General features: G+C 37.7%; 1 protein-coding gene across 1 annotated transcript; it reads left to right on the top strand.

The window, feature by feature from the left end:
- Window positions 1–261: 261 nt before the first annotated feature.
- Window positions 262–25,660, top strand: LOC110054454 (cullin-1-like). Its single transcript, XM_020760828.2, has 24 exons — window positions 262–840; window positions 4,553–4,635; window positions 6,842–6,918; window positions 7,447–7,614; window positions 8,352–8,402; window positions 8,848–8,938; window positions 9,434–9,597; window positions 10,473–10,541; window positions 12,928–13,021; window positions 13,675–13,805; window positions 13,910–14,017; window positions 14,787–14,893; window positions 15,067–15,115; window positions 15,188–15,319; window positions 16,001–16,118; window positions 16,232–16,308; window positions 16,631–16,717; window positions 17,139–17,183; window positions 18,431–18,523; window positions 18,905–18,952; window positions 20,992–21,065; window positions 22,123–22,228; window positions 23,322–23,435; window positions 25,115–25,660. The coding sequence occupies exons 1-24, from the start codon at window positions 695–697 to the stop codon at window positions 25,193–25,195; spliced, it is 2,313 nt and encodes a 770-aa protein (XP_020616487.2). The 5' UTR covers window positions 262–694; the 3' UTR covers window positions 25,196–25,660.
- Window positions 25,661–27,003: the final 1,343 nt, after the last annotated feature.

Genomic DNA, 27,003 nt, shown 5'->3' with positions numbered 1-27,003 from the left:
TTTCTTCTATGCAAATGTTTTTTGCTGTTTTGTTTTGCGTATATGGTGATTATTAAACTCAAAACAGAAGGCCAAACAATATACAGAAACCTCACCGCAAAGTTACAAAACTCAAATCAAAATTCTACCTTTTTCTGGGTTAGTTTAATCGGGCTTTGAACAACCCGGCCCAGGAGCTACGCTTTTAGGCTAGCCTAAATCTATATATTATGATAGTCGAGTTTTTGAAAGGCGCGGGGGAGCATGCAATGCAGGCTTCGCATTTGTGACGTCACAGACTCGCAGCCATCTTACTTTACGTGCCTGAATTTTGTGTATCAAAAAGAAAAGTGCTCAAAAGATGACAGTTTCTTCGACCAAAGGACTCGTTTTTAAGAGAAAACTTTAACTAAGGAAATGGAATCTCTTCTGGAGAAGATTTTGTCGTAATTTACTTCGTTGAAGCCGAGAGAGAAGTGTTTGTTTCAACGATTCATTTTGTGTTGGTGGCTGCATGTATCCGTCTAAGTTGTCAAACTACAAATTCTTGACGTTTAGGATGAAGGTGGTAAGGTACTAACTAGTACTATCGTCTCTTGGAGGAAAGGTTTATTGATTAGACGAACTGTTACGCTTTCCTTTGAGTCACAGGAAAGCAAAATTTTCATCCAAGAAGCCCGTCCGAGGATAGCTTGATTTTGTGGACGCTATAATTATGAACACGATGGCTTCTAGGACACAAAATCCTCATGGATTACGTCAAATTACCCTAGATGAAATCTGGGATGACCTTAAAGAAGGAATACAACACGTTTATAAGCAACAGAGTATGTCCAAACCGAGATATATGGAACTTTACACGTATCCTTTCCGTGAGAAATTGCATTATACATTTAAAGGTGTTTAATATTACAATGTAGACAATTACTAAAGTGATTTATAAAGACGGTTGCTTAGTTTTAAAGTATGCCCATATTCCCCAGACTTGATAAAGTTTAGTGGGGTACTTGAAGTCAGGTGCTTAGGTAGTGGGTTGAACTTCTTCCGTTTCCAGCTATGACGAGAACTTTCATTTTTGGTCCCAGGACTCTGGGAAATTGTAACTGGCAAACAAAACAGCTGAGTCATTCAGGTTTGCTTTAAAAAATTGCATGCTTTTCACACATTCAATTGAACTCTGTGTGTTTATAAGGAAGTTTTTTTGGTTGGTTAAAGACTGTTCCCCAGGAATGGAACAACTTGATGATACAAATTGAAGCACAAGTGATCAGGGACCCTAAGGAGTCATCCTGTCTGCTTGTGTACAGGGTGATAAATGAAATAGGTCAAATCACTCCCTGTGATTCAAATCACAAATCACAAGTGGGATTTAGACCATTTCACAAATTACAAGCCCTAGTATTTCAAATTATTTTCATCGGTAACACTTTTTCGGTTCCGTGTCCAGTGATTATGAGAAACGATCAGTAACAGATAATTTTTGATTTGGACACAAATAAAAGAAAACGAAAGTAGTCTGAAATATGAAATAAACCCTATATTTATAAGCTTACATGTACTCAGTGGCATGAATCTTGGCTAGTTTAAGTTTATAAGCGAGTTGATCTTCTCCAAAATGGGAAACAGTTTCAAAATCAGTTCAAAAATACCTCTTCCTAGTTGTTTTTTAATGATACAGAGTCAACTTTTGTACTTCTTCTTCTTCTTCACAGTGGATACCATATAAAATGATTGCTGGGATGAAAACCATAATATTTTAGCTAATTCACCCTTTATCAGCCATTCATCCACCATCTTAAATCTCTCCCAGACTGCATTGCAGATACCATGCAATGCACTTCAGGATGGACACAACATGTCGGATGGGTGATTCCAAACAACATTTTAGTTTCGGGTTTAATCAGAGTGCTAATCAAAAGAATTACTCTACTTCATGAGAATTACAACAGAAGAAAACCTTTATCAAATTGATTTTAATTGGCAAAGCTGAAGATGTCCATGGCAAATGGCTTTTCGGTTCTGATATTTCTGAATCATGGTGACTGCACAGTACCAGAAATTATCATTACCATGAAATCCTAGGGTTTGAATTACATATTTTATTTTCATAATTGCAGTAATTGGCCTTGCTTGAATTTTGAATTTTTTTTCTGAAAAAGAGAGCAGAAATTCTGCTGGGTAGATAGCAGTAATCCAAGCTAAAAATTAAGTAGTTGATAAAATAATATGTGTCTTGTAGATTTCAATAGCCTAATACAGTCTCTTCCAGACCAACAGATAATGCAAGAAAGGCCTTGACAACATAGAATTCAGACTCAAGATCAATCTGTAGCTTGGCAATTTGTTGAATTCATGATATTTTAGGAATAATCGCTTATACTATTAGCACCCTCAACTCACTGGGTTCAATACACATGAGCAGAGTTAAAGAATAGCTATACATGTATGTGTACTTCTGTGGCGATCTGGAATAGCTGCAGGAGCAAGAGGAGCTAGGCAGCCAGTTCATAGATGATTAATCCATACTAAACAGCCACCCTTTTCCACTCTATTTGCTTTTGTTTAACTGACCCAAATTTTGACCATAAAAAATGAGTGCTGGCATCAAGTGCACTTGACTGATTTTAGTTGGTTTTTTTTCAAACCAGTCTGTTTGTAGGGGGTTAAGGAGAATCCTTTCTCAAAACAATTATATTTAATCGACCAAACCACTGTAACTTACAAATTCAAAATGTCTCTGAGTTTGTGCATACTATTTGTTGGTCATTCAACTTCAGTAACTGTCTTCTCTACACAGTCCACTAACAAATTATGTCGTAAAGCGTGTTTGTGCTGGACATGTTTTTCTATGCCTTTCAAACATGATTTGTGAATTTATACCAGAGTAAGGTAACATTACAAGTAAAAAGCAGAATGTTTGTGTTTTATGGTACTTTTGTTGTATTATTTCCTTCTCACCCACGTTATGCCTTCCTGAAAAGAGGATATTGGTGCTGAAGACAGATGAGAAACTATGATATTCGTAATTATGATAAACACTTCACTTCAGTTGTGCCACCACAACTGTGACACATGCTTGAAGATTTGATGGACTGTTTTTTCATTTGCCAGTTACATTGCTGGTATATTCAAATGAAATTCAGAAAGAAAGAGAAAGTCACTTCCCAAGGCTTACTCATTGTTAGTAGTTTGGACAATGTAGACCACTTTACCCCAAGAACCTAGAAAAATGTAATTTAACATAGTTAACCATGCAAGAAGCGTTTGCTGGCCTTTTTAAGCGTTTTTGGAGTGGTTAGTATTTCAAGCATCTTTTGGTAGTTGGGTTATCCAGGAATTTCTCTGTATGTATTATTGCGGTTAGTGGCCCTTCAGGGTCCACTTCACCACTTGAGGTGGTCAGAGGTTTTGGTTGCACTGTTCCCAATCTTATCAGCTGCAATCAGCGCAGGGCTCGAAATTGCGACTCACTGGTCGCCAATGCGACCAAAAATTGAGCACTGGCGACTAAATTTTCAGAACTGATCGCCAGCTGGCGACTCGCGTTTTGTCCGATAACTAAACAAAACCACGACACAACTTTTGTTTTTAAATCTTTATATTAGGAAATCAATCAGATACTGTAACTAGTGTAGAACTCACCTTTCCGTCCCCAGTAAAATAATGTCTGAATATTACAAGATAGTCGAAAAAATTGAATGTATTTCGACACATCGATACTGCGTTCACGGCGCACCATATTGTTTCAGCGGCTTCTTCCGAAACTGGGATCACAGACACACTTCGACACCATGTGCTTTTCATTTGCCACGAAAATGGCGGCAGATACCAATCTTGACTGCGTGCGGGAAATGAAGATTCAAGCATGGCGTTGTTTGTCGGCAGCGAAAGGTATCAAGGAAAGCAAGTTGAAAATAAAGAACAGCATTTCGAAGAAGTAGCAAAGGGAAAATACGCAAGGACCCGTGTTTGTCTCACAATGAAAACCACGGACTTAAACGTTTTATGCTTCGCTTCATTTAAAATGACTATGGAGTCAACTATCACCTTTGGACCGGAGACATATCACCTGAGAACAACAGTAGCTTTATAACTAAGTGTTACTTGTGTTGTTTTTAATTGTTTTCGCTCTTCAATTGTGACTTTTGTTGCTTGCGAAGTAACGTATAAAATCATTGTTTTGTGTGTGTAAGTTATATATAAAATAAATTGGCGACCAAAATTTACGATCTGGCAACCAAAATTTTTCCATTAGTAGCCAGCTGGCTCCCGAACGAAAAAGTTAATTTCGAGCCCTGCAGCAGTCTTCTCTGCCACTCAGGCTTGCATTGCATCTTGCTCGTATTGCAGCTTACCTTGTATGTTGCACTGTACCAGTTGGGTTCATTCCTTGCATTTTATTCCCTATTTTTATTAGATCTATTTATCAATTATTTTATTGTATTGTTAATAGCATAAGCTGGGTTGAGGAGTAATTAATCGTATTGTCTTGCTGTACAATGTGGGCAATTTCTTCTCAATAGAAGTAATTTATCTCTCTAAAAATGACGTTTTATTCCTTAATTGGGGGTAGACATGTTTACAATCATTGCACTAGTGTCCATCAACAGTCCCAATCCAGAGTTCCCAAACAGAAAAAGGCGCCAAACCAGGGCGGTAAGTCAGTCTGTTAATTATGTTCTTCGATAGGATCTCACTAAGGTGGCTCAAAATAGTTTCCAGCACTTAGATTTTGATAGGGAGTTATAACCACTCTTTATCACTTGATGCTACCGTCATGGTAGCAAAAAACTGCCCAATCAATGGTGAATATGTTGTGTTCATTTTCGTGTGTCGATAGGTTACCATAGCAACAGTGTGGCCTGCTAAAAACACCCTTAATTACAGCTTTAGGGGCTTATAATTCAAAAACAGCACGGTGAAATTTCTTTATATCATTGAATTTTGATAAGCATAATAAGACGCAAATTTAAGCAAAGTTTTTAAAAAATTCTGTACATGGGGTTCAGAGCCACCTTGAATTTTCAAAACTTTAAGGTGGCTCTGAACCCTATGTACAGAATTTTTTAAAACTTTGCCAGAAGTTGCGTATTATGATGCTATTTAAAATTTGATAATATGAAAAAATTTCACCTTGCCGTTTTTGAATTATAAGCCCCTAAAGCTGTATATAAGGGTGTTTTTAGCAGGTCATACTGTTGCTATGGTAACTTATTATGTCATGAAAATGATCATAACATATTCACTAATGATTGGGCAGTTTTTTGATACCATGATTGTAGCATCAAGCAATAAAGAGTGGTTATAACAACCTATCAAAATTTAAGTGCTGGAAACTGTTTTAGTAGCCATAACTTTCTAATAATACACAGGCAAAGTACTGTTTATTATCACCTTGTGACACAAAATGTTTATAACAACCTAATTTCGTGATTTTGGAAATTCATGACTCGTGATTTTTGCAAAATTGCACAATAAGTACAGCATTTCCTTCATGAGCCCCTTTTATGTTACTTTGGGATCCTAAAAATGTGTCGTCACAAGCATTTTGTTTGATACGTAACTTGAACTTTGGATAAGTCATCCTTGGTAATTCGAGCTTACCTTGGATTATTACTTGGCATGCATTGTACATTTTAGCTGTTGGAAAGCGCCATTCTTCTTTATTTTGAAAAGCCTTCTTTCAAACAAGCGGCAACTATTTTTTTTACTTTGTAAACACCTTAACATACATTGTGTCTTACTTATTTCTATTCTCTGTTGTTTTTTTTAAGAATTGGCTTTGTGTGTATGGAGAGTGCTCAATAATCTAGAGTTTCGGTGGGTTACTCAGTGTTTCTGCCAGACCACGCCATTGCAGGAATCCCTCATTGCAATCAGAGATGGTCCCCAGAAAAACGAAGAAAGGGCCAATTTAGCCCTTTACTTTTGCAAGGCCACAGGCTTAACATGGGCATAGTATTTAAAAGCCATCCCAGGGTTCGGTTGTCAATGCAACTAACATTTCATCCTTGGCGACCAAAAATTCTGGTTTAGTCACCATAATGGCAACTACATTTCTCTGTGTTGACGATCAATAACGGTTCTTTCCTCATGCATTATGTCCTTGTAGAAAACCATATTGAGAGATCTTTGCTTCTTAAACATTCGACATAAGAAAAGAAGTCAATCCATCAGAATGGCTGACCGTGTACAAAATCGCCCTATGATGCATGGCAAACCCTTGATCATCGACTACGTCATCTATGCCTATGGATTGTTCTCTTGTAATGCACGGATCCTTCATACTAGTATCTGGCAACCAAAAATTTGCATTTGGCGACTATCCTTTTACCAATTATTATTTCTTGGCCCCTTTCCTAAAATATTGGCCCCTAAAAAAGGTCTTCAGGGGCCACTTTGGCCCTCAAGTAAAATTTTCTGGCTGAAACACTGGTTTCTGCTCAAGCAACTCTTATGCCACTCTCATTCTCTCCCAACTCTGGGGGGTATCCATAACTCTACAATCGATGTACAACTTGTGCCCAATGTCTCTCTCTCTTTTAAAAGATGCATACTAAACATAAGCAAATTCTTAATTAGTACAGATAAGTAAAAAGGACATTGTACAGCATACATTTATGTATGATTCAGTACATTTGGATATTTAGGGCGGTACAATATCGTATAATGAGCACATTGTCTGGTACAATGGTTAAGTTTTTTATTTCCCAGCACCACACCACTGCATAAGTTTTTGGAAATTAAACTGTAAGATCACTAGAAATGTATGTACCACCAGTTACAGTGAAATACCAATGTTGTCAGTCAATTACACATCACAGAAAATTGCTCAGCCTGTATGATTATTTTTGTTTCACAGGAGCCCAGTTTGTTGGCCTTGAATTGTATAAGAGACTCAAGGACTTCCTCAGGAATTACCTCACAGGCATGCAAAAGGTCAGAGTAAACTGATTGACACAATGTTATATTATTATGTCTTTGCTCCTGTTGTTCTTTGAACTTTCTGTATGAAAACTGCCAGTTTTATATCTCCTTTACTAATGCTCAGCCTGGTTGTTACACAGTAGATCAGTTTTTGCTGGTTTAAAAATTGTTTTCTTGCTCTGGAATCATGTTTGAAAAAATATAAATTAATTACTTGTACTCAGAGCACAATGAAAGTTTAAAACTGGAATATTTTGTTCAGGGTTCAACCAATCATAAATTAATTTCAAATCAGTCTTGTTCTACAAATTTTGCAAATTTGGAAGTTGACACTTAAATTCTTAGAATGAAAGTTACAATATCCATGAATCGTATCAAGTTTGAAAGCTCACTTCATGACATGTATCATAATTATACATGATTGTATATAATAATTATTATTATATACATTTGGACCACTGTAATGTGCAACATATCAGTGAAGGTTATTGTTCCATAAAATGTTTGACTGTGGGTTCTAAAACCATTTGTACATTACAGGATGGTGCAGATCTTATGGATGAGTCTGTCCTTAAATTCTACACCCATCGCTGGGAGGATTATAGGTTCTCAAGCAAAGTTTTAAATGGTGTATGTGCATATCTTAACCGACACTGGGTTCGAAGAGAGTGTGATGAAGGAAGAAAAGGCATCTATGAAATTTATTCTGTGAGTAGACTGTTCCAACTGTATATGGCATCTTTTTTATGGTTTAAGGTGGAGTAAACATATTTCTTGTATTCTGATACGGGAAATTTTCATCAAGCTTACACTGGTAAGTAATTCCTCTTTCCAACTCCCAAAGACCTTCTGTTGCAGGATAAAGTTCTTTTTCCTGCAGTACAGTGTACATGCATGAAATATACATGTATTCTGTCCAGCATATTTTGGTGCAGGTTATTCCCTCAATTGTTACAATATCTATCTTCTGTTGGATAGAGGCTCCTGTCACATTTTTACTGCAGATTGCATTATTGGGATGGTTTAGGGGGCTGCTGTCCACTAAATTCCTAAGGTATAAACTCCAACAGTCAATTTATTTATTAACCCATTGACATCGAGAGATTTTTGGAAAAAACACATTTTTTGGACATTTTGATCCTACCCGGAGGGCTGGTTAAGGGAAGTTATATGCAATGTGGTGCATATACCAAATATAATTACAGGGGCCTAACCTCAACTAAATGTCTTGTGACGAATGTGGTTAATGTTACTTCAGTATATGTATATCACATTGGTATAGAGTATTCAATTTGGTCAATGTGCTCTCCTGATAGCTTCTTTGTAGAATAGCTTTGCTCTCAACATGTGCACAAAAGACTGATTGTCATTTTCACAAAACTAGAGTAATACAGTAGACACACTCAATGGGTTTAACTCTTTTAATGTGTTCTTCCTCTTTTTAGCTTGCCCTAGTAACCTGGAGAGAAAATTTGTTTAGACCTTTGAACAGACAGGTATTTACTATACACGTAATTATGGGCTCAGTTTTTCAAATGATGATTAAGCTGCAGTTATCTAGGATTACAATATTAATAAGCTTGAATTTTAATCTCATATTTTGGTTATTTTTTTGAGGATTTCGTTTATATTTTTCTCACTAATGTCAACTTTACAGTAAAACCCTAGAGAAATCAAAACTTTGATTAACTTGTAACCCTTGATTAGCATTAATCAGCTTTTGAACAACCAGTTCCTGTAAATTATCCCTCTTTAAGCTTTGTAAACTGGAAAGCATTTTGTGAACCATAGTGCTGGGTACTTAGAACTGTATTTGTCATTTACTGTAGTTGCGATTCTGTGTATTTATACAGCTGCCACTGTTTGTCTTACTCATTTTTTATGCAACCAAGCTTTACCTTTCCTTGCAGTTAGTTCATCACTGATATTTGTGTTCATCAGGTGACAAATGCTGTGTTGAGGCTTATTGAAAGAGAACGGAATGGTGAAACCATCAATACAAGACTTGTCAGTGGAGTGATCCAGTGTTATGGTATGATTTTATTATCCACCAAGCCACTTGAATGGAATCTGTAGTATTTTTTATGTCCTGTAAAAATCTAAAGTAGGAAAGTTGACTCCACATTGAGTCAATTATTTTATGCACAACTAGTTGGTTTTCTTCTTTAACTGAAGCATGTTTTTAAAATGGGGTTGCTGCAGTCATTTATGATGAGATGTCAAAAAGTTAAGATGTTTCAGTGGCATATTGTGGTCTTGGTTAATTGACAATGAAATTGAACCCTCATGAAGCATGCTTAAATTTACATGTAGATGTGTTTTTGTAATCCATTAAAAGTAAATGTTTTTGTTTACAATCACTTCATTAGTTAAAAGTTGGTGTTGCACTGTGCAGCACATTGCTGATCTTTATGTCGTTCATATTGGTACCTCTGAACACTGTAGATCTACTTGTACATGTATCATAATATATTCTCACTGCACACTACAAATGTCTTATCTCTGACTCACTTTTCTTTTCCCCCAGTTGAACTTGGTCTGAATGAAGATGATCCTTCAGCCAAGGGACCCACCCTCAATGTGTACAAAACGTCTTTTGAGTCAGTATTTTTAGAAGATACAGAGAGATTTTACACAACAGAGAGTACAGAATTTCTAAGAGAAAACCCTGTCACTGAGTATATGAAAAAGGTACATAACTTGAGTTATGGATCTCTATAATTCTACTGAAATGCTTGTTAATATTTCATGGGTATAGCATTTGTCAGCTTCATGCACAGTTCTCTTCTAATTACCAATGATCAGTTGAAGGGCTTTGCTATGCCACATATGTAATTAAAAAAATGAACATATTTTATACCAATACAGGGCTGTAGTGTCAGTCCTTCAAGAAAAAGGGGTTGAAATTATCACAGTCCAAAAATTTTGGTTTTAGCTTATGTCCAACAAGCGTGGGGAAGGAAAGTCAATTTGCCAAAAGGATACTGTTTAGTTTCCACCAGCTTTAGCTACAGAAAATCTAGTTTATTTCCAATGGAAAAATACACAATTTATATTTAATTTATATAAAATGTTTGATATCCATCTTTTCTTCACACAAGAATATAAAGACTACAGGTAACTTTGTTTTTACCAGTTTTGAATTTGGTGAGGCCTGTAAGACATAATGTTTTGAGATGTGGAGGCTCATGTTGTTTCTGAAGATGCGAGATAAACTCAGTAAACACTGCTGTACAACACATAGATTAGTTATTTTCTTAATAGAATGCAAGCATGCAGGGCTGTCATTAAGGGCTGTAACTTGTAACACCTGTTATGGCTGAGTATGCTTGTTTGGCTCTTGATGTTACGTTTGAAATTGCCTTTTGTTGATACAATTCACCCACAAAGTAACAAGTTTGTTACTGATGTGAAGATCAAGACTACTGGTGAATCAAAACTTAACGAGAGCCCTGAGCATGTGGGTTGTTTCTCCTCCTACATAATTGAGTATTTGAGTTTTGTAGCAGTTGCAAGTCTTCTGACTGAGTTTAGACTGACTCCTTGCTTGATTGTCTATTTTATAGGCTGAAGCCAGACTGTTGGAAGAGCAGAGAAGAGTTCAGGTTTACTTACATGAAAGCACGCAAGATGAAGTAAGTAAATAATGGCCAAGTTGAAAAGATGAATTATTGCTCAATTATATGAAGGGGTGAGTGCAAAACCATGCTAAGTGACGATTTGGGTGAAAAAAAAAATTTTCGCGAAAGGGCTTGAATTTTTGCATGTGGTCTTCAATGTAATAGAAAAACACGGCCCTGTATTTTTGTCGCTGGTTTTTGCTTCGTTCTCGAGTTATAACGTATGCAAAAATACTTGGCTTTTCCTAGCCATGTCTTTAGGAGTTTATTTGTTGAACAGCAAACAGGCAGACTGTTTATAGTGTGTGAAGTCAAAATCAAATCTCACAGCATATATAGAGCGGAAATCTGGGAACAGATTGTTTACGTCAGGTATTGTGACGTGAGCACAACACGTGAATCGATCGAGAGTCAAATGAAATTCATCGAACAAAAAAGAGATGTGCCGCATTAGAGCTCTGTCAACTAATATCTTAAGCATTGTTTTAAAGTACCTTGTGTGCCTGCCTGGTGGTTGAGAGGCATCATAAAGTCTCGATAAACCCGTAAGTCATCAGCACGTTTTAAAGAATCAAAATGTGTTCTGAAACTTCGAAGGCAGCTGATATACCGTAATCGTGTTATCAGCGTTCGAAGTCAGATCAAGCCAGGCAGCAAAGTCCAAGAGCAGTTCTTGCCCAAAAAAAATACCCTCTAGTGAGTCATGGCCCATTTGCCAAGCGTTGCTAGCGTCAAAGTTTGGAAAGCGAGAACTGGTTTTAGAGTGATAAAATTTGTCTTGTATCGACTGCCATGTTTTCCCGCGCACGAGGTGTAAAGACCCTTCCCGGCATGCATTACAATCACGTTCTGCGGACGTTGCTCGAACTGGTAACTAGATTGTTTAAACATAAGAATGGCCAACAAGTAGCGATCGATTGTAACATAGATCTGTGATCCAGGTTGCGTTGATTTTATTTCAAATCGGCATGATTTGTAGTGTTTTGAGCTTCTGGGATCAGCGGACATGCAGATGTATGGAGACCCATACGTTGCGGAGAAGGGTTCATCTGTTAATCTGTCAGCCCTATTTATAGCGCGTTTTCACATGAAATCAACATCATTGAGCTTATAAGTTGCGTGAAATTACCATTTTGCTGTTTTCTAAGTGAAACTAGCATCCTTGCTGTCAAGCGTTAACGTGAAATCAACATTTTAACCTATTTAGACCTGAAATTAACATCATTGAGCTTATGCGCTGCGTGAAATTGACATTTTGCTGGTTTCTAAGTGAAACCAACATCCTTGCCGTCACGCATTATCGTGAAATCAACATTTTAACCTATTTAGACCTGAAATCAACATCATTGAGCGTATGCACTGCATGACATTGACATTTTGCTGGTTTCTAAGTGAAACCAACATCCTTGCCGTCATGCGTTAACGTGAAATCAACATTTTAACCTATTTAGACCTGAAATCAACATCATTGAGCTTATGCGCTGCGTGAAATTGACATTTTGTTGGTTTCTAAGTGAAATCAACCTCCTTGCCGTCACGCCTTAACGTCAAATCAATATTTTAACCTATTTAGACCTGAAATCAACATCATTGAGCTTATGCGTTGCGTGAAATTGACATTTTGCTCGTTTCTAAGAGAAATCATCCTCCTTGCTGTCACACGTTAACGTGAAATCAACGTTTAAACCTTTTTTGACCTAAAATCAACATTTTTGAGCTTATACGTTGCGTGGAAGTGACATTTTGCTGCTTTCTAAGTGAAATCAAAGTCCTTGTGGACGCAGCTTGCCGATCCTTTGTTATGATAAACCGAGGCGAGACTTCGACTTATAACAAAGGCTTGGCTTGGCTATTATAACAAAGGATCGGCTCTGTTTATCATAACAAAGGCCCGGCTTCGTTTATTTGAAGACCTCAGCGGGAAAAGGGCGCTAGGTATTTTAATCAAAAGTGAACTTTGTCGAAAACGCTCCAAATTTCGCATGCAGTTTTGTTTAGGTATGTTTAACAATGTCCCGTAGTTTTTCCGCTAAGCTTCGCTTCGTTTTCGAGATATTGCATATGCAGAAAAACCACTCGGTTTTCCTAGCGGCGTCTTTATAAACGAAGCAAAAACCAGTGACAAAAATACAGGACCACGTTTTTCTATTACATTGAAGACCACATGCAAGAATTCAAGCCCTTTCGCGAAAATTTTTTCTTTCACCCAAATCGTTACTTAGCATGGTTTTGCACTCACCCCTTCATTTCTCTTTTACCTGCACCTATAGCCCATCCCGTCTCGAAAATAAACTTACCCCCAAAAGATGTTGATCAGTGTAGAACTAACCTATAGTAATAATTACTGTAACTTCTGTTTATGATCAGTAAGCTGGTTTAATGCTGTGTTTTTTTGTTGTAGCTTGCCAGAAAGTGTGAGCACGTTCTGATAGAGAAGCATTTAGACATCTTCTACTCCGAATTCCAAAACCTCTTAAATGATGACAAGAATGAAGGTCTGTAGACTTGGATTAAAATGCAAACGCACTAATTGTACTAATTTTATAATGTAACAGGACAATCCACTTTGTTACTTGTGGAAGGTGATTAACCTTCAATACATTTATCTTACTGTTACTTGACTGGATCAGAATTTCAGGATGTTTATTTGTGGTTTTAAGACAACTTGGCAAATTGCTGTCAAGCCAGTAACCATAATAGCACTTTTTCAGTTTAATAACACCATAATTATTTTCAACACTTACATGATTATGTTACATTACAATACTTACAGAATGTTACATACATTACATTGCTACTTACATTTCCTACTATGTAATAAATACTAACCTGTGCCACTAAGCTTTTCTTACTGTAGGTTGTAAACAAAAAGTAGCACAGTATATTTCTTACTTATTTTGGTCTCCTTCTCGATGAATAATGAGTTTTTCAGATTAGTGAACATATTAAAATATGTTCAGCTGAGAGCTGCCATTGTATGCAGAAACGTCATTGGTTGTTTTCTAGAGATATTAATTCACTCATGAAAGTTTAGCAGAATGTCAGAGAGCTATGGATCATTTACCTTAGATTCCACTGCATCAATCATTTTCCCAGTCTTCCTTTCCTGTCATTTTAACTCCATGTTATCTAATATTATTACTTCCAGATCTTGGTCGCATGTACAACTTGGTTGCCAGGATACCTGATGGACTAGGACAACTTCGAACCCTTTTAGAAAATCACATAACAAATCAAGGACTCAATGCATTAGAAAAATGTGGAGATCAAGCATTCAATGTTAGTTAACCGTCGTATTGTTCTTTCAAACAATATTGATATTGCAGACATTTATTTTTGTAAAATGTTTTCAAAGCCATAAAACTTTGTTATTATTGATTCAGGATCCCAAGGTGTATGTGGAAACAATACTTGAGGTTCATCATAAGTACAATGCACTGGTTTTGACAGCTTTCAACAATGACGCAGGATTTGTTGCAGCTCTAGACAAGGTACTTGTGCAATACTACTGTAATGCAATTATGAAACAGTTTGTTAGCCTTTCACATCATCAATCCCCAAGTCACTTCTGGTCTGAAAACTTAAAATAATGAAAATATGACCATGACCAAACTCTCAGGCCTGATAACTCACTCAAACTGACAAACAGATCAAACAGATCAGAAGATTGTTCATAAACATTATTCTAACGGAGTAAATCTCTTTCTAAAATTACTGGGTAGCATGTCACCAGAAAATTTTCCAAATGACTAAAATGTCTTAATTTCTCTTTTTTTTTTTTTTTTTTTGAGCAACAAAGTTCAGATGTAGCAGATTTTATTTCAAAAATATGTGGCCACTTTGTTAGAGCTACAATAGATTTCATTCTATAGTACAATTCTCACTCATTTGTCCTCCAGTCATGATGTAGGGATTGTCCAACAAAAGGCAAATTTGTCATATTAAAATACCGGGCATGGCTTGGCAAATAAGCGAACTATATCTCTGGTCTCTGGCCTCAAAAAAAATCCTGTATAAGTCTTATTGTTTCTGTGTCTTTCATAAAGTTTTTCCAATTTACCTGGTATTTCATTGACTGGAAAAGAAAGGGTTTAACTTTTTGTCATAACACATGCCCTCATAGTACGTTCAATTGGCAATTGATTATACACAAAGCTATTTATTTTTTTGTCCCTTCTCATGGCAAATGGTTTTATTTTCTGAATGTGATCATTGTTGTCTTGTGCCTGTATTATAACAACTTTCACTTGGTTTTAACAGGCTTGTGGCAAGTTTATTAATAGTAACTCTGTCACCAAACAAGCTCATAGCTCATCCAAGTCCCCTGAACTTCTGGCCAGATACTGTGATTCTCTGCTAAAGAAAAGGTACCCAGTTATATTAGTCTTTTGAAGGCAATGTCAATTTTAAAATATAGATACATGTACTACTTGGGCTTTCGAATTGCATAATGTTGTTTCTAAGCAGCAAAATTTGCTGCTTCAATTCTTATTTTTGTCATATTTTGTATCATTCATTTTTTTTATTGCCTGCTTCACAGCTCAAAGAATCCAGAAGAAGCTGAATTAGAGGATATCCTCAACTCAGTGGTTAGTAGCCTTGTTTTAATCCCTTTTAAAGTTTGCTTATTATTTCTGTTAATGTATTTTGTGTATCTGTAGATGGTCGTGTTCAAGTACATTGAAGACAAAGATGTCTTCCAGAAGTTTTATTCCAAGATGTTGGCTAAGAGACTTGTACAGCACAACTCAGCTTCAGATGATGCCGAAGCTAGTATGATCTCTAAACTCAAGGTATTCACTAACAAAAGCCACTAAATAAAGAAACAAACAAACGTCACACAAACATAGTATTAAAATAATAAGTGAATATTATGAAAAAATGAACAATTTAAAGGGAACGATTTCTATACTTTCCTCCAGACACAGAAAGCGATAACATTTTAATATTGAACAAAGCAATATTATATTGGACATGAAAGCATGATGGTCTGTACCATTAAGCAATTAGATAATGAGCTCTAGATTTCTAATGCATGATAGTTGACTCAGGCGCACTATCACGCATAGAAATTGAGAGCGAATAATCTAATCTTTTAGTATAAATCTAGAAGTCGTTCAAAACGTTATCTAAATCCTCTTCACAGACACTTCGAAAATGCCAAGAAGCGGCCGTCATTTTGTTAACAAGGGCACAGTGCTACGCTACTCACTATCACAGAATTGATAGTGAGTAGCGTAGCCAATCAGAGAATTGCATTCGTGATAGAACGCTAGTAGATTTATACTAGTATTGAATAGACTGAATTGAATTGAAAGACTAGAACGAAACAACAGCCAGTTGGGTTATATTTGGTTTTAACGTTAATCGTTTTTTTTGTTTGTTTGTTTGTTTGTTTGTTTCCTCTGTATTCATATAACCCTTAGAAAAGAAAGAAAGGCCGCTGATTTAATGTTGTTGACTTCCTTTCACAGCAAGCATGTGGTTTTGAGTACACATCCAAGCTTCAAAGAATGTTTCAAGACATAGGTGTTAGCAAAGATCTTAATGACAAATTCAAGTCACATCTAGCCAACACAGAAGCCTTAGATTGTAAGTCAATTGTCTTCGACTGTTGTGGATGTGTTGTTGTTATGCCATGTTGTTGTAGTTGTTGTTTCTTTATTTATGGCGTCTGATTCTTTTCCGTTACCTATGCTCCTTAGTGGACTTCACAATCCAGGTTTTGAGTTCAGGGTCCTGGCCCTTCCAACAGTCAGCGCCATTCTCTCTACCAGCAGAGGTAAAATGTGGTAATTGTGAAAACAAACAAATTAAGCTAAAGCATTATAGTTTTGTGTTGAGAACAATACCAGTATAGTCTTTTTTGATTGCTTGTTTGTTGGTTGGTTGGTTTTGTTTTGCCTTTGTTTTTTGTGTGTGCGTGTTTTACTGTTTTCGTGTTTTGTTTTGTTCTCTTCCCTGAAGCTAAATCCAAAAAGAACTTATTAAAACAAAGAAAACCAGATTTTTATGATACACATTGTCCAAGGATACAAATTGTGATAGTTAAACCTTTGCTGCTTGCGTTAGTGAAGGTTCCTAACCATTTTGTTTTTCTTTAGATGGAAAGAAGTCATCAACGATTCACCACATTTTACAGCAGCCAACATAGTGGTCGGAAACTTCATTGGGTTTACCACATGTCCAAGGTCAGTGAGCAATGCCCCAGTATATAAACTGTTTTAAGATGTTCACGTTGTTTCTGTTAGCTTTCTCTGTTTGTCTGCATAACCCAGTCTTATGGCAGATGGCAGATTTTGTGCTTGTCGTCTTTGAATCTAAATGTGTCCTCTCTCAAAATTAATTAAAAGATTGACTGTAGGCATTTGTTTTGCTTGTCACGCAGCAGTGGGTGGAAATTAGTGTTGCGAGATTACTACGAAGTGGAAAACATGCACTACAAAGAAGGACTATAGTCCCAAGCCATATAACTGAGTTATACTCACACAAAAACCAAGATTCAGATGAAATCTCATGGCTTTCTTAAAAGTCAAAACCTCTAGAGGGGGTTAATTTTTTTTTTTTTTTTTTTGGATAAGACTAACTGAAACTTGTTTTTGTTGATTGCAGGGGGAACTAGTTACAAATTGCTTCAAAAATCGCTACATTCTCCAGGTGAGTTGTGAGCAATAAGTCTCATGATTGTTGTCATGCAATTCAAGAGGAGTGTTTGTGACCTGAAAAGTTGTTGTGAGACGTCGTTAAAGGATAAATGCTGGTAGTGAAGTCGTGTAGTAGTGTAACATTCGTTCAAATGTTGACACTAAATGCCGCCGTCTACCTACTTACATTAGGGACCTTAAGATACGAGGACGGGAAGGTCAGGACGGCAACGGCAGTGGACGCGGGAAACTTTCGCGGGTCCCGTCGTGTCGCCAAAAACAAAATGCTTAAGATGTGCATTTTCGCAAAGGACGGCGACGTCAATAATTCGAACCTCGTACAAGCTATTCACAGAAGCAATGACATCCATTAGACTATAAAAGAGATGGTAGAAATCTTATCCTATTAGGCTTAAACGATAGTGAACAGCGACGCTGAATTTCTTTTTCTGTATAAGCGAAGCAAACGTACATCTGTCAATATTCCAATAGAGAAACCATAATTTCCGTATGAAAAAATTAAACGAACAATCTGATCGACCTGCTTCAGATGGCTTTTCAGTTACCACTAAAGCGTTTGGGAATTCTGTCGCCGAAGAATCCTGACTTTTGGTGAACGTTTCAATTTCCATCTGTAATTGTACCAAGCATCATAAAAATCAAACAAATGCTGCTTCAAGTTCCGGGTAGCATAAAAAAACTAAACATCAGTTTGAAAATGTGTATTTTATTTGCTCGGTACATGCTCCATGGCATTCATTTTTACAACATTTTATCGACTGTACTTACACTGATGTATTCTCAATGCATACAGTTTGTATTGAGCTTGCACACTCGTAATAGCGTCTGAACAGTGACTGCAGAAACACAAACGAACAGACAAAGAATATTTTATTCACATTTTCGTATCTCAGCGTAGTGTTCTACACTACAATCACGAAAACTGTGAACCTTATAAACATTCCTATCAATATAACTGAAAATAAAGTCGATTGGAACAGTTATCGAGGCAAAACAAGAGCAAAATACTCACGTTTTCGATACGACGGCCAGTCGGGCGAAATGGCGTCCTCGACGAGATGAGGACGGCAGAGAGATGAGTCGAGAGTTCTCGTGCGCATGCCCGGTTGAGTTAATTTACTTCCGGTAGCCGTCCTAGCTCGTCCCGTCCTGGTATCTTAAGGTGCCTATTATCATGACTGCCTCACAGCCCTGCTGTGATTAACTACGAGTGTTCAGTGACTGCTTGTTGTGTTGTAGGCATCCACCTATCAGATGGGCGTGCTCCTGATGTTTAACAACTCGGACAGTCTGACACTGGAGCAGATTCAAGAACAGACTCAACTTAAAATGGTACATGTACTTTTTAATGCGTAACACCCATTTTGTCGGATACGCCCTTCGGAACCCAAACCCCCTCCAACTTTCATATAACCTGCTCCAGGAAAACATTTTGAGAAGGCTGGTTTGAAACCATGGCGTTTTTCGTGTTTCCCACTTACACGTTGCTTCGATTGGACTTCCGTTTTTTCTTCAATTGCACCTTTTGCATCCGCAGGGAATAGTTCTACATGTATGTATAAGTTGATTTTAGCTTCCCGGCAATGGTTGTAAAACCGCTGTTTCAAGCCTATCTTGATAGAGTGCCTCGTCATTCACTCCATGGCTACTTGTATATTTCTGTAGAAAGCTTGAATTTTTGTGTGTGATTTATTTTTCTTATCTTGTTCTCAGGATGTTCTTTGTCAAGTGCTTGGAATTTTGTTGAAGTCAAAACTTGTTGTGAGTATGACCTCACTGTACATTTGTTGATGGATTATGTGCTTCACTTAATTTCAAACAGCAATGACTCTGCGTAACCTAGCCTCCTATTCAGACGTTCTTTGAGCTCGCCAGGCAATATTGACGAGCCCAAAGAGCGTCTGCTTAGAAGACTATGCGTAACCAAGCTACACCGCAACCTTTAGCTGCAATCAAGGCCCGGTCAGGTTTGATCTAGTGTATGCTGATGGTCCATGTAATAGTTCTCTATATGTGATGAATGAATAGCTTCAATTCAGTATCAAAAATTTTGACTGGGTTGAAGATGATTAGGACACTGAAATAAAATTATTACCAAGATGAGTTAAACTGAACTTTTCAATTTTAGTCATCTCTAAAGTCAAGTATTTACTTCCTCGTATGGTTTACAATAATCCGGAATTTTAAGTGAACTAGACGCTCTAAGAGCGTTTACTCGGGCTTCGTACCGCAGGTAAACGTGTGGAACACAGTTAAAACTTTACATTTTGTCTAGATACCCGGCAGCCAGGAAGTGTTTTCAGAAAACTAGATACCCGGCAGTGTGAAATTATTATAGAATTTCCACGAAATAACTCATTACTTAGAGTAGTAGATCTTTGTTTAGAAATGTGAAGCGATTTCAAGTATTATTTTGGCTTTGTAGTCGAGGAAATGTCGAGCTTGGGCATACTATAAAATCTCGATGTTTTGACATTTAGTCCACAATGAAAATATTTGTTCAAAGAAGCGAAGCGACTCTAAATTATGTTTTGGTTTTGTAGTGGAGGAATACTACAAAATATTGACTCACGGGCCAGGTTGTTCAAAAACCTAGCTACCCGGCCGTCAAAAATTCACAGATAATCAATTTTCACCAAAATTATGGATATTATTTGAAACCTCCTGGGATTGTTTGAGTATTTTGATCTTTGGTCAAAAACACCAAGCGATTTTATTCAATGATTTGGGTTTGCAAATAGTCCGAACTTTGTATGACTCACGGGCACGGTTTTTCAAAAAAACTATACATACCCGGCAGTCAGAAATTGTTTCCCTTTTTCCACCGAAATGTCCATTCAAACTTGCTGAAAATGCTCGATCTCTGTGTAGAAATACCAATAGATTTCCGAACTGCGTTGAATTCACATTTCCTCGACATGGAAGCACATAACAGACCATAACATGACGAAAGTCCGCGACAGGTTGCGGATCTACTTAGAATTGAATGAATTATTCCGTGGAAATTCTATGATAATTTCAGACTGTCGGGTATCTAGCTTTTTGAATACACTTCCCTGCTGCCGGGTAAAAACACATAAAAGAATCAGGATACTTTCTAACTCAGAGTTACACTTGGATATTTACTATTCAAGTTGCTTCGTTGAGTATCCTCTATAACCAATTACATGTTGTTTGCCTCATCTTCCAAGTTCTGCTTACGACGATTCTTTGATTTTTCAACATCCCGGCGAGTTGTTCGTCTCAGCATTAGAAGTTGTTTTTTTGTCTGTGTTTTCGTAGTTTGAACTCGTAAATGGCTCCCTTGTTATCTCGTGAGAACGAGCATGAACTTTGCTTATCCGGCAGGCTTTCAAGCAATATAATTCGTGGGTCAACCCGTTCCGGAAACGATCGACATCTTCTTCGAGTCTTTCCCAAACTGTCCTCTCAAAACACAGCACTTTGTATATCACATTGTTGTTCACGAAGCTCGAAGAGCGAGAACTGTCGCATTCTCATCCCCAGTTTCCACGCACTACACTAGGAACGCCTGGGACCATGACCCCTCATTTGGCGATCAATTACGCCGACGACGAACGGCTTCCATTTTTTGACTCGGGCTTCCGTAAAAAGAGAACGTGCACTAAAGCGGATCTTGTGTGTAAACAGAAGGGTGTCATTTTTTTTTTTATTTTACTGTCACTAGCTCGCCAAAATACCGTGACTGTCTGTGGTGTGTAGTGATACCAAAGGCTTGAAGTGAAACATATTGAACAACTGATACAATTCTGACCAACTGAATAAGTGTTTTTCTCCAGGTGAGCGAGACATCTGAAGATGGCTCCAACTTAGATCTCCAGTCATCAGTTAGTCTTCACTTTGGATACAAAAGGTGAGTTGTGATGTAGCATTTCTCAATCTCATTAATAATTCATCAAGTTTAAACAAAGTAAATCATGACCGTGACGGTGTTTGGATATCTGATCTTAATTAGCATAGATTTTTACGATTTTTGTTCTCCATTTTCTTTTTAGTTTTAGTTTCTATTGAGAAGATATATCAAACACTCAAGACAGTGTTTCACCACATTTCCAAACACCTCGAAGTTCGTCAAAAATACTGCGCTGCGCGTCGTATTTTCAATTGTCTTCTCCGTGTTTGGAAATGTGGTCAAACACCGTCTTTCGTGTTTGATATATCACATCAACGGCGTTGAACTTCAGGTGTTACAAAATGAACTTTGAGGACCCATCTGGTAGACATTAAGAACATTACAACGACGGGAAAATATCTCGGGCAATATATATGTAGATAAAGAGTATTCTCTTAAAGCCCTGGACAAACTGAGACACAATTAGCCATGTTCCAAACGAGCAGGGAACTGGGTACGAATATTTAGAATCGATTGAACTGAAAAGTGGGACCCACCATCTGAAAGAGCAGTCAAACATAAGTAAGTATACCAAATCTGAGTGTTATTGGTTTAAACGCAAAGGCGTGGTACACTTTTAAAAATCGCTAATATAAGATAGTTTTGTATGGATTGGACGGACGAGCGTACAAAGCTCTCTTATTTTAGCGATTTCTCTTTCAGATGGTGGGTCCCAGTTTTCAATTCAATCGATTTTAAATATTCGTACCCAGTCCCCTGCTCGTTTAGAACATGGCTAATTTGATGTAGCGTTTGATTGCCTCAGGGTAGATGATAAACCTTTAAAGTAATGCTGGGAATTAGCTAGATTCTCTAACTTCAAGCCGCGAGCGGAAACACTGCCAGTCGACACGACATTCCCGCCTCGCGCGTTGGTGACCAAACAGTAAGAACGCACCTTCGTCTTCGTCTTTCCTTTCGTCTTCGTTCTGCTCCTCTGTTGTAGAAAATGAGGGAATTATTATTAGTATCTTTTGCCATCAAGTAGAAGACAGTTAAAATTGTTTTCCCTTCACAGTAAAAAGCTAAGAGTTAACATCAATGTACCGATGAAAACGGAACAGAGGCAAGAGCAAGAGCAAACTCACAAATACATCGAAGAGGACAGAAAACTTCTTATACAGGTACACTACTGGACAGGATTAGGGACACATCAATCAATCAACACTTTATTGAAACACATTGCGCCTAAGAGCTGAGTAAACTTGATCAAAATACGAACGTGTATGTAACTAACCAAAATAATAAATAAATTACATTGTCACGAAAACAACATAGTTAAATATCTGCAGTGTAAAATATGCCTAATCAACTATTTATATGTACACAGTAGATATCTGAATAAAATAACGATAAATGTAAATGTAAGTCTTATTTATAGTGGTCATGCACTTAGCTATACAAGCACTAAGCTTAGCTAATTTACAGGCATGCCATTGAAACAAGGGAAACAAATATTTCAAATAAACGTAACATAGTTAAAAATCCCAACTGACAGGAAGCAGACCAGCTGGCTATTTACAAAGCGTGACCGAGGATTTGAACTCGGGACTACTGAGAAACAAATCCCGCTAGTGGCAGGGTGGAGGCCCTGAACCCGGGACCTCCGGATTACAACACCAGTGCCCTTAATTTCTCGGCCACGCTGCCTCCGATAGGCCTGTAAATATACAGTCAAAGGTATACAGTTCTCAATTTACTACCAAAATTAGCAACATCGCTGGCCAGTTTCACTATTGTAGGTAATCTATTCCAGAGCCGTGCACAAATGTAGGTAAACGAGTTCTGCATAAACTTTGAGTTAAATTTGGGTAAGCATCAATTGACGCCAGTGCCACTCGGATTTTACTGTGTTTCCCTAACACTGAGCGAGATCTTTCCAGTACAGTGGCGTACATGCTGAGAACTCATTCCCTGTACATGCCAGGAGCTATAGTCTAGACAATTTTAAAACCATTTTTAGTTTGAACATTCCTTATTAGTTTCTTACATATTTTTTGTTTTTTTAAATTCATATATTTTTAATTTTTCAGCCTTATTTTAAATTTTTTACCCATTCATTCGTAAATCAGTATATTTGAAATATTTTAGCCTTTTAACTATTTTTAATCAATTTGTTAATAGTAGTTAACGAGGGCCACCCTAATTAAATTGATGTCAGCTTTTTGATGTTACCCTCTTTAAATATTGCAATTATTCTTCTTATTTTGTGTACAGGCGGCAATCGTGCGAATCATGAAAATGCGCAAGATGTTAAAACATCAACCTCTGCTGGCGGAGGTGTTGTCACAACTGTCGAGCAGATTCAAACCTAGAGTTCCAGTCATCAAGGTATTCTTTACTCTATTTCATTTTTCAGTCATGTATGTCGTGGTTTTATTTGTGCCAGAATTTCTAGGATACAGTTATAATTAAGTTAGCCGCGGTCCTTCAGATTTTTTTCTTTCGGGGAGGGCGGCTGTGATTCAGACGGTTAGATATGATTCAAAATTGTTTTGCTTCCCATGAACAACTCTGAGACTTGCTGACTTGTAAATTAGAGCCCTTTTAGTAGCCATTGTGTAAATGTCAGCCTTCCAGTTTGTCTTTCAAAAGTTGACTTGTTTAACGCGTTTAGCTGGTGTCAGTGAGATTACATGTACTTATAACATGTGTGGTGAATCACAACAATGGCCTGTGTAGCTCATGCTGGAGTAGAAAATGACGGCTGGCCGAAAATAACTTTATTTTTTTTAACTTCCTATTGAACCCGAAAGTAACGTCCCACCCGAAAGTAGCGGCCCTTTGAAGATTAACTCTCGACTACAACAAAAAGCCGTATTGCATTTCATGTAACGTTTCAAGCAGTACTTAGATCGATGTACAATGCGACCATTACTTTTTCCTTACAGTACCAACATTTGTAGCCTTTTTTGTTTATACAGTGTTTGCTTTTTTGTGTGGGTAGTTAGTAACATACATAAACGGAACTGTCAACTTCATGTGACGCGTCTGCTGTGTCTGAAACGACTGTGAATTACCGTTCAAACGTTTTTTAGCCATCCGAAAGTAGCGGCTCCTTTTGCTTCTAAATCCGAAAGTAACAGGGGGCGGGGGGCGTTACTTTCGGAATTCTACAGTAATAACGGAGTTCACACCGCTGGTGTCCTCCGCTCCAACTCGCGTCCTCTTGTTACTCGAGCACCAGCTACGCAGGCTTTCACGAGTTTTTTGGTAGTTTTAAAAATGTCCTCATATTCGGAGACCCATGGGTGGTAAGTGGGCGTATACCACTTGCCAGAAAAACACTCGTGAGTTATAGGCTTTTAAAATCAGGTGACAAACAGTAACCTACATTTTTATCGTGGTTAAGAAGGGTGCGATAGTCTTCAAAGAGGACTCAAAGCACGAGAGACATGTGTACCACAGCTAAGTGCCCCATGCACAAAGTCCTCTGTTCCTGGAATGATTTATTCACAGAAGCGATGCACTTCCCACGAGAAGACAAGGAAAACAAAAAAATAGCTTTCCAGACCAGATGAAGAATCTTTCAGTCGGGCCATACGCTAAAAGTTACCAGCATTTCACCGCGTGAATTTTTCCGGGGCTGTTTTTGTTGTTGTTTGCTTTTTGTTTTTTGGGGTATTTCTTGATCATTATGGCGTTGTTTTCTGGCACTTCATCTCATAAAACCTTCGTTGAACACCATGAGAGCGATCATTGACAAAAACAACTCTGTGTAAGAGGGCATGAAGGTGGCGCGATAAAATGAGGCTCAGTGATTGGGTACAAGAAATAGAATGCCATGAACTTAATGTCAAATCGGAAACCGGAACTGGTTCAACCAGGCTAAATGTTCCCACAGTTACGCTATTGTTGGAAACTTTCCTTTCGCTGATTATACTCCTCTGTCTACTTGGTGCAGCCTCCACTGACCATTCCTGGGCCTCCGACCATGAAATCTCGAATTTCGCATCACTATATGTCCAATTCAGTAAGAGGTTAATTGTGTTTGTTGTTTATCTCTTCAGAAATGTATTGATATCTTAATCGAAAAGGAATATCTTGAGAGAGTTGAGGGAGAGAAAGATACTTACGCATATTTGGCGTAAGAACAACAGTAAGCCGACAACACTGCTGCAGGATGGGTCTGGATTTCAATTCATTAGCTGCCGCTTCATGTATCAGTCTGGACTGCAGAACAAACCACGCAAAATTATTATTTCCCCTTTTTATAATACAAACTTCACACTGGAAAGCGCCGGCAGAACAGAGCTCATAGTCACAACATGATTATTGCAAAGTGAAGTTTTAATTTGTTCATAAAAAAAAGAAAGAAACTGGTTAATTCTTGTGATTCATTTGCTGCATGGTATGGTGACCTTGTGCAGTTCTGGGACGTCGATTCTTTATCGCTTTTGACAAGTTCAAATTACACTTGAAGTACACTTTAATTCTTTATTGTGGTGCCTACTTGTAATATTTATGTATTTGCTAGTTTTTACAAACGAGGAAAACAGTCTCGTAAAATTGTTAATTTCTAGGATTCTTGAAGAAGTAAATGTTGACCAAATGTATCAGGTGCTTTGTTTGGTCGCTTCTGTTGGTATAGGGATGTTTATTTAATAAACTGGAAGCCACTCGATATGAAGTAAAAGAAAGAGTTGAACCACGTAAAAGGGATCCAAGGAGACGGTGTTAGGAACGTTGATAATAGGCCGTTGAGTTGTACCCGCAAAGAGTGTATTCAATGGCAGTCAGTTTTGCCCATTAGAGAAGTCGACAACTTTTTTACAACCATATCTTCATGTAACTGTCTTGAGTACATGCGGTTCGTTTTTTGACTGCGTCTTTGACGTGAAAACAGCTCACGGTAATAGTACAAGTCTTTACATAAACGAACACATTGTGAATTATCAAACGATTAACCAAATACGGGTAGGTTAAAAACTGGAGCACCACTGCAATGAATTCCTCGGTTTAATTGTTTTTTGTTTTTTGTTTTTTCTGCGGTTGAAAAGTCCAAGCGTTTCGGGACTATTATCCCTTCATTTGTGGCACGATACTACCTTAATTAACGCCTGATAAAAAAACGCGATGAATTGATACATTATGCAAAGCATCTCTCGTGGCAGAAAACCCGGTAGAAAAGACATTTGCAAGACAAAGAACCACAAAGCCCATAGCTCTGACCATCGTGGCCATTCAACCGTTCTCTCGTCTGATTGGATCATTAGAGGAGTGCAGGTATAATGCTTACTCCCTCGTACTTTCCATTGAAGCTAATGCTAGAATAGTTCCTTTTTTGTAGAATAAATAGCGAAAATTAGGATGAGAGTTAGACCGTTTTCAATAGCCAATGTCCATTTGTCACGCTTGGTGGATAATCTTGATATGTTGCGTAACGCATAAGAATGTTATGACGATATTAACCCCGGGGTGTACTCAAGGAAAAAGTAGTATAGAAGTATAAAATATTTTGGGCATTGTGAGTACCATAGGGAGTAAACAACTAGCCCTAAAAGAGGACTAGGTTGAATGGCTGCTGCTTGGAAACCGAAGAATGCCTCGCGGCACTCGTTGGGTTGCTATGGAGAAATCATCATGGCTGCTTTTGAATTGACCCGAAAAAACTTCAAAGTACACCGACTTAGCGACTAATTTTATGGGAAGAAATAAGAGCTTTTTTTAGGAGGAAGAGGAGGAACCCTTTGGTGGAATGTGTCTTTGGTGTGACAGACTTTTCAATGCAAACTTGAGGCGGAACAGGGTACCATGTGCATTCGGTTTCAGAAGAGTAAAGGTCTGTCCAAACGGTAAACGTTTGGCGACCAAACATCATCAAACATTGTTTAGTGGCCAAACATGCTGATGTTGAAGTGAGTGGCTAAACGGTTAAAACATGTTTGATCAAACACAG

The sequence above is a fragment of the Orbicella faveolata genome, unplaced genomic scaffold (assembly GCF_042242905.1).
Source record: "Orbicella faveolata isolate gen_17 unplaced genomic scaffold, um_ofav_v1 contig_13, whole genome shotgun sequence".
Taxonomy (NCBI): domain Eukaryota; kingdom Metazoa; phylum Cnidaria; class Anthozoa; order Scleractinia; family Merulinidae; genus Orbicella; species Orbicella faveolata.
This window is presented reverse-complemented; position numbering and strand designations above follow the sequence as displayed.

What these genes read in the sequence shown, in the direction of transcription:
- LOC110054454 (XM_020760828.2), top strand. Translation starts at nt 695, where the DNA reads ATGAACACGATGGCTTCTAGGACACAAAATCCTCATGGATTACGTCAA. An exon ending in AAATGATGACAAGAATGAAG is followed by an intron (nt 13,022 to 13,674) that starts GTCTGTAGACTT and finishes TATTACTTCCAG; the next exon opens with ATCTTGGTCGCATGTACAAC. An exon ending in TGTTGAAGTCAAAACTTGTT is followed by an intron (nt 18,953 to 20,991) that starts GTGAGTATGACC and finishes GTTTTTCTCCAG; the next exon opens with GTGAGCGAGACATCTGAAGA.